Below are 8,484 nucleotides of genomic sequence, written 5' to 3' on the forward strand. Positions count from 1 at the left end.
ATCTAACAGTTGTTCTAAAGGAGCCGTGACATCATCAACATCACATGTTTACACTTTGAAATAACACAAAGGAAAATGATTGGATATCAGGTCGATGAGATCAATAACTGTGTGTGATTTCTACAGGAAGTGACCGTAAACAAACGTTGTGATTGGTTGTGTATGGAGAGAAGGAGAGCAGATGATGAAGTCCAGTAGAGAGAATCATCATTGATCAATAATCTATATTTCACCCTGCTGGTTAAAGATATTGATCAGTGCCTCATTGATGAACCCACAGACATCATCAGCTGAGTTTACTTCACTCTCACGGCTCTCATCAGCCGGTCACAGGTGGGACGCTGACATGAGACAGACTCCGCCCTCAGACAGGAAGAGCGCCGCCCCCTCAACACCTGATCAGCCTCCTCCATCTATTATTGATCACTGCAGCATCGATTATTGATGATCGATCTAGATCACACATCACACACACACGCGCACACACACACACACACACACACACACACACACACACACACAGTCACAACTCAGATAGACTCCGTATCAGAGAGATGACAATGATGATGTCATGATAATGATGAAGAGGAGGATGAAGAGGAGGATGGTGGTGATGATGATGATGATGATGATGATGATGATGATGAAGAGGAGGATGGTGGTGATGATGATGATGATGATGAAGAGGAGGGTGTTGGCTGAAGCTGAAGCAGAAAGTGAAAGTCAGAATCAGCTGTGAGTCTGAAGATGCTCTGAGTCTGTTTTCTCTGCAGCAGCAGCAGCAGCAGATCCTGGATCAGCTCGTCCCTGTTTTAAACTGTCTGCTGGTTCTGGTCGAGGTGGATCAGTTCTGGTCGAGGTGGATCAGTTCTGGTCGAGGTGGATCAGTTCTGGTTCTGATGATGATGTGGGTTTCCTTTCTGCCCGGCAGGACTCAGCAGAGCAGCTCAGGTGAGATCATCGTGATTGTGATTTTTATTTAAGATCAGTAATGATGTCATGGTGATGTCATGGTGATGTCATGGTGATGTCATGGTGATGTCATGATGTGTCATGTCGCATGAGGAAGCAGCAGCTGTGTTAGGTGACTGAGCAATAAATGAGTGTTTCCTTCAGTGTGAGCTGGTGTCCACAGGGGGGCGCTGCAGACCTGCTGCAGACACCAGCACTGCTCTGTTACTGAAACAGTTCAATAAAGTTTGATTGAATCTGATCTTCACTGACAAAATAATAAAGTGATGAGAACATAAGATGAAAAAATATATTTAGAATGTATTTAATATAAAAACTATTTTAAAAAAGTGAAATAAGAAGAAACACAGAATAATATGAATGTATAATAATATGATCAAATCCTAAAGATACATGAATACTGATGAGACCGCAGACAGACAGACAGACAGACAGACGGACCTCAGACAGACAGACAGACAGACGGACAGACAGACAGACGGACTCCTCGTCATCGTGTATGACCCCGCCCCTCCTCCGGGCTGCCCCGTCACAGACTCAGAGGAGCAGAGATGAGAGGTAAGAGGCTGTTGGTCTGACTGAACTTTAATGTGCAGAGTTTTATTCTGAAGGAGGCTTTGTTTCCGCCTCTGATCAGCTGATTATCGATGGGTTTATTGATCCGTTTGAAACGTCGTTTAGCCTCCAGACTCATGAAGGAGAAACACTTTGATCCTGTAACGTCTGTTCTGATATTAATTATTAATATTTTAATCAATAAACACTTTAAACACGTTTTTCTCGTGTCGCGGTGCGTTCACTGACCCGATGAAACTACAGTACAAAGATTGTTGATGGGTTCAGTCTGTTTATGATCTGAGCACATTGTTCTCCCCGCTCTGTGTTCTGTGTTCTGTATGTTCTGTGTTCTGTGTATGTTCTGTGTATGTTCTCTGCATGTTCTGTGTATGTTCTGTGTGTTCTGTGTTCTGTGTTCTGTGTATGTTCTGTGTATGTTCTCTGCATGTTCTGTGTATGTTCTGTGTGTTCTGTGTTCTGTGTTCTGTGTATGTTCTGTGTATGTTCTCTGCATGTTCTGTGTATGTTCTGTGTGTTCTGTGTTCTGTGTATGTTCTGTGTATGTTCTCTGCATGTTCTGTGTATGTTCTCTGCATGTTCTGTGTATGTTCTGTGTGTTCTCTACATGTTCTCTACATGTTCTCTGTATGTTCGGTGTGTTCTCTACATGTTCTCTGTATGTTCTCATATTCAACACTTGGACCAAACTCCATTCAGAAACTGGAACATTTAAAGGGTTCTATGTACGCTCGGCGCAGCTCAGGTGTCTCAGTTGGCTTCAGAGCGACACAGTCGTCATGTCCACGCCCCCGGGCCTGTTGGTCTGTAGGTGAGGTGTGGTCAGGTGCACTGATGGAGGACTGCTGTCTGCTATCAGTTACCAGGCAGCAGAAAGGCACCATGGACAAACACAAAGCTGGTCTGAAGTCAGAGGCTCAGCGTGTTTTCTGCTATTTGAAGGACACATGAGCCGACAGGCGGCTCAGAGACGCCTTCACTTGTTTTAGACGAATCCCCGGCTGCTGGAGGGAACAGGAGACGACTCTGATTGTTTTTTTAAATTTACTTTATTTAACCTTTATTTATCCAGGAAGGATCCATTGAGATTTGACAATCTCTTTTCCAAAGATGTCCTGGTCAGGAAGCATTTACAAAACAAACAATTTAAAACAAGCGAGAAAATACATAGCAAGAGCAAGGTAGCAAAGAGACAATGATAACTTATACAATAAAAGAGACCCCAAAAGTGCAATACAAATTTGAAAGCTAAGAGTCACAGCTGCAACTGGTGATAATAGTTCAGAGAGAAATTGTTTAAAACCAGGAAGAGGGATGAGAGTTCCCATCCTCGTCTTGACTTGTAGGTCATTCCAAGACCAAGGCCCAAAGTAGGAGAGGGTCCTCATCCCTAACTCTGTCCTCATTAAGGGAACCTTAAAACGCAACCAGCTATTAGCTCTAAGATCATGTGTAGTTTGAACAGTATTAAACTTTGAGCAGAGGTATGGAGGCAGTTTGCCTAAAATAGCCTTATATATTAGAACATACCAGTGCTGTAACCTCCGGGTGTTAAGGGAGGAAAACCCAGCGAGTGTGTATAGAGTGCGATGGTGAGTCCTGAAAGCTGAGCCTGTTATGTACCTCAAGGCAGCATGATAGATGGGATCCAGTTTGGCTAGGGTGGACGGGCAGGCAATCTATAGATGGTATCGCCAAAGTCAAGCTGTGATAGAAATAAACTGGTGACTAGACGCTTAAGGGCAACAATAGAAAAGCACGATTTGGATCTGTATAAGAAGCTCACTAAGAATTTGAGCTTTTTTGTTAAGTAGGAAATGTGATGTTTGAAATTTAGATCCTTATCTAGCCAGATGCCCAGATATTTGTCTACAGCCTCTATGACGGTGCTATCCAATGCCTTAAATGGAGGTAAGGTGGTTGTGAAATTATGGTTAAAGAACATGATTTTGGTTTTATTTGCATTGAGGACTAACTTGGCATCAAGGAGAGCATGCTGCAGAAGGGTAAAATCAGTCTGCAGGTTAGTGTAAGCTGTTTCTAAAGAGGAAGCGGAGGCGTATAAAACTGTGTCGTCAGCATACATATGGTAAGAGGAACACCTCAGGTGATCACAAATATTATTTACATAGAGTAGAAAGAGTAAGGGCCCTAAAATTGACCCTTGTGGGACCCCCTTGTTCAGAGTGACGGGGTCGGATATAACTGTACCGAACCGGACTGACTGAACATGGTCTGTTAGATAGCTTTTAATCCACTTACCCACAGTATCACTAAAGCCCATTTTTTGAGTGATTTTAAGAAGTTGACAATGATCCACAGTATCAAAAGCCTTTGTAAGGTCAATAAACAAGGCTAAACAGACTGTTTTGTTATCAAGGGCAGTTTTTACTTCGTCCAGGACCTTCAGAGTGGCAGTGACTGTACTACGACCAGGTCTGAAACCAGATTGTAAGGGGTTAAGTATATTATTAAACTCAAGAATCTGATGAAGCTGGGTGGATAGCAGGGACTCAAATAACTTTGCAAGAGTAGAGAGATTTGAGATTGGTCTATAGTTGTTTAAATCTGAGGGATCACCAGATTTCAGCAAGGGCATGACAAATGCTTGCTTCCATAGAGCTGGAAATTTCTGAGAAGAAATAGACAAATTAAAAATACCAGTTATTGTCTGAGCAATAAACGGGGCGGCTGATTTGAGAAAAAATGGATCAAGATTATCTGGCCCAGCAGATTTCTTAAGGTCTAATGTTTTCAACGCATGCAAAACCTCAGATGTTAACAAAGGGGTCAAATTAAAACCAGGATTTGAGACTGGCGGATGTAAAGATTGCAAAGATTCCAATTCAGAGGGAGCAATCGATGCAGTGGCCTGAAATGAGTCAAAAATGTGGCCAGCATTCTTGAAATGAACATTAAATAAATTGGACATTTCCTTTTTATCAGCAGTTAAAGTATCATTTTGCCTTAATGTTTGTGGGAGGCTACCTACTGACTTGTTTTGAAGCCCCTAAATTGTTTTCCAAAACTTGGAATGGTCATTGAAGGTCTCATCTCTCATTGTCTTTCCGCTATTTTCCCTATTGGGGTCGCGGGGTGTTGCCGCTTTTATCCCCCCTTTCGGGGGGTTGCGGGGCTACTGGGGCCAAATCCAGCTCTCACCGGGCGAAGGCCAGGGTACACCCCTGGATCAGACGCCAGTTCATTGAAGGTATCTGTGGTTAATGACAGATAATAGCTGGCTTTAGATTTTCTGATGAGGGCAGTGCTTTTATTTCTAAGTGCACGGAAGCGTTTCCTTTATGTTTCACCCAAAACACCCTGTGACTATTTCAGTCCAAACATGACCTCTTTGCGTCATCGCCGCACTTTGCATCCAGATTATCCAGCGTTTAACCAGCAACATGGACTTGAACTCGCCCTGAGCCCACGAGCCCACGAGCCCAAAGTCTTTAAAATGATTTGTTCTATGTTTAAACTCTGTGTTGATCCAATAGGTTTCAGATGATTCAGGTTCTCCACAGAACACCGGCTCCCTGTCGAACCAACATGTCGATAAAGTTGTTGTTGAATGTTCAGCAGGAGGAGGCGAGGAGAACCGAGGAGAAGAGAGGAGGAGACTGCCCAAACTAAAGAACCCTGCAAAGATCTGGAAGAACCGCAAACAGCAGAACCACAAACACACCGCAGGTCAGAACCAACAGAACCTCAGATAGAACATCATTGCCTGAGGTCGGGGTACCTCTTGTTTGGGAGTGTTATGTGTACGTGTGTGTGTAGTACGGCTGCTCCAAAATGACCTTCGAATATTCGATCTAAAGAAACCACGTCGGTTCGAACCATTCGAATATCTAGAGTTGTGCATTATGTCAATAACAGGAGGACGAACTAATACGAGACGTAACTACTTGTGTAGGTATTTTTATTTTAGTTTTAACATGTCTTTGAAAACATACCTACACTTTACAAAGTAAGTAAATGAACTGATGGCCTGTACCACAGACCTCTCTCTCGCTCGCCCCTCTCTCATGTTGCTAGTGGTGCACTGCTAAGCTAACTGTAGCTTACACAGCTAGCATACAACTTTATCTCGAGGCTCCACATTTTTGCCGTCTACTGACCAAAATCCAAAGTATTTCCAAACAGGGCTTTTTAGGTGCTTGGAGTCCAAACCGCTCTCTCTGCTGCCGAGTTGGGCTCTGAACTTCCTGCGTCTGTCACGTCTCACTGTCAGCAGCGAGTGACGCTGTGCAGGTGACCGGTCCCTTACCCATCATGCAGTGCGCCCACTCGCACAGCAGCCGCTGATGTGTTTTTGTTCCACAGTCGAATATTAATTTTCACAAACGAATCTCCGTTTTTTTTAAAATATTCGAATATATATTCGAATTTAGAATATTTGTTGACAGCCCTACAGTGTATACATGTGAGTATGTCTTCTATTTTATTTTATTTTATATATATATATATATATATATATACACACACATTTTGTTTATATATTTGTGTGTTTTGTCTCCTGCAGACGATGAGTTGGACCGTGAGGAGGAGGAGCAGCAGAGGGAGGAGCAGCTGGAGGAGGTGAGCAGGAGGCTGATCCTCAGGGAGGAGCAGCTCTTCAGTCAGGACTCCCACAGTGAGGTGGAAGAGGACCAGTTGCAGAGAGACTTCGAGGCTCTCAGACTGCAGATATGGATGGCTGTCCACAACACCTTCACCTCCTCCTCCTCCTCCTCCTCCTCCTCCTCCTCGGGGCAGCTGGAGGTCCTGAGGAGTGCTGTGGCCTCCATCCAGCAGCAGGAGGTGCAGGACCGGCGCTGGAGGGGTTGTCTGGAGGAGCGAGTGCCGGTGTGGCGTCCTCAGAAGTGTCTGAGCACTCACCACAGTCTGCTGCAGAAGATGGTGGAGTCCAGACTGATGAAGGCCAGCGAGGAAGACTGTGGTGGAGCTGAGGGGCTGTCCTCACCTGTGAAGAGGCAGGTGAGTCATCAGCCGCAGAGGAGACAGGTTCACCTGGTAACAACATCAGCAGTTATGTGACTGACGTACCTGTGCAGGTGTGTTGTATGGGGAGGCGTGTGAAGGAGGACCTGCTGACGGTGGTGAGGACGGTGAAGGACTGTTACCCCCCTCAGGTGGACATCATGAACCTGTACGCTGGACTGTACCATCAGAACTTCTCTGCCCGTCTGACTGAACTCGCTGCTGCTGGACTGGAAGCAGACGACTGCAGCTACCTGCTGTTCTGGACCAATCACTGCTACCCACAGTGAGTCCCACACACACACACACACACACACACACACACAGACACACACACACACACACACACACACACACACACACACAGACACACACACACACATATGAAGGTATATCGATGTCAAAACAACCAGAGAGATGCGCAGCAACGGGTGTGTGCACGCATGAGAATTTTGTTATGCATGCGTGCGTGCGTGCGTTGTTACGTGCAGACTGTATTTCACGCGTAACAAGAAGCTGCGTGCGTACGAAGCAGCGTGCGCACGTCTGTCTGTCACTGTTTGACAAATGTTGTCACGCGTTCACACACGCGTGCGGTCGCAGTTTCTGATGTGCGACCGGAAGTTGATCTGCACCGTGCGCAACACACCGCGTACTTGGACGCCTCGCGTAGTTGTTCTGTGTTCCATGTTCATCCAGTAGATGGAGCCATCGATCCAATACGAGATACAGACATACAGACTTTTACATGACATGATTCATTTGTTCCATGAAGACAGAGAAAGAGTTCTGTTGCTGTTTCTTTTACTTTGTTTCTCACATGAGACACAAAATCAATGACAAACATTTGTAAGTTAACCACGCCCCCCGCAGGTGATCAGTTCATTGAGAACTGCTGGGACCGCTGGAGAGGTGCGTTAGGTTTGTGCACCTGAACAGCTGCAACACACTCCCAGGACTTTTGTTGGGAGGGGCGGGGGAAGCACGCACTTTTATCAATGATCCACCGTCCTGGTCCCACTGAGGACTCGAGCAGCAGCGTTTTTTATACATACATATATATATAACAAAAAAAACACTTCTCCTCCTTCTCATTCTTCTTTTATAATTCTGGCAGCAGTGTCTGGCTCACTGCTGCCTCCCCTGGTTGACGACACTTCAATAAAATGAAAAGGCCGACTACGCGAGGCGTTCACGTACGCGGTGTGTTGCGCACGGTGCAGATCAACTTCCGGTCGCACATCAGAAACTGCGACCGCACGCGTGTGTGAACGCGTGACAACATTTGTCAAACAGTGACAGACAGACGTGCGCACGCTGCTTCATACGCACGCAGCATCTTGTTACGCGTGACATAGTTTGCGCACGTCATTTCCGCCTACATGTGAGCGTGTGACAAAAATTTTCAATTATCTTCATGCGAGCGTTAATGCGTGCGTTCGCATAAAAACGCATGAATGTTACGCGTAGTCACTACGCGTCGTGTGATTACCGGCGTGCAGCAGTCATACGCGTGAACGTGCGTGTGAACGGGGGACCATTATAAGTCAATGAGGAAACTACATTACACGTCAGGCGCTGCTTGCTGCGCAGGCGTCAAAGCACGCGCGTGTGACACGTTCAGTTGATAGGTGCGCACGCATTATGACACGATTCTACCGCCATACACACACAGACACGGACACACACACACACACACACACACACACACACACACAGACACGGACACACACACACACACGGACACACACAGACACGGACACACACACACAGACACAGTATGGCGGTAGAATCGTGTCATAATGCGTGCGCACCTATCAACTGAACGTGTCACACGCGCGTGCTTTGACGCCTGTGCAGCGAGCAGCGCCTGACGTGTAATGTAGTTTCCTCATTGACTTATAATGGTCCCCCGTTCACACGCACGTTCACGCGTATGACTGCTGCACGCCG

At 45.9% G+C, this 8,484-nt stretch overlaps 1 protein-coding gene across 3 annotated transcripts in view; it reads left to right on the forward strand.

Annotated features, from left to right (window-relative positions):
- Positions 1-745: 745 nt before the first annotated feature.
- The window catches only part of LOC311271209 (tumor necrosis factor alpha-induced protein 2-like), a 19,353-nt gene continuing 11,614 nt past the window's right edge, over positions 746-8,484 (forward strand). Inside the window, exons 1-5 of one of the 3 annotated variants that reach the window (XM_084376785.1) lie at positions 769-839; positions 880-951; positions 5,128-5,238; positions 6,074-6,528; positions 6,606-6,817. In XM_084376785.1, coding sequence (XP_084232911.1) covers positions 900-951; positions 5,128-5,238; positions 6,074-6,528; positions 6,606-6,817 — 830 coding nt within the window. In that variant the 5' untranslated portion in view covers positions 769-839; positions 880-899. Of the gene's footprint in view, positions 952-1,435; positions 1,531-5,127; positions 5,239-6,073; positions 6,529-6,605; positions 6,818-8,484 lie in introns of those variants that run through there. The other 2 variants (XM_084376787.1, XM_084376786.1) reach the window with 2 other exon arrangements.

The sequence above is a fragment of the Pagrus pagrus genome (assembly GCF_965226575.1).
Source record: "Pagrus pagrus genome assembly, chromosome: 16".
Classification (NCBI taxonomy): domain Eukaryota; kingdom Metazoa; phylum Chordata; class Actinopteri; order Spariformes; family Sparidae; genus Pagrus; species Pagrus pagrus.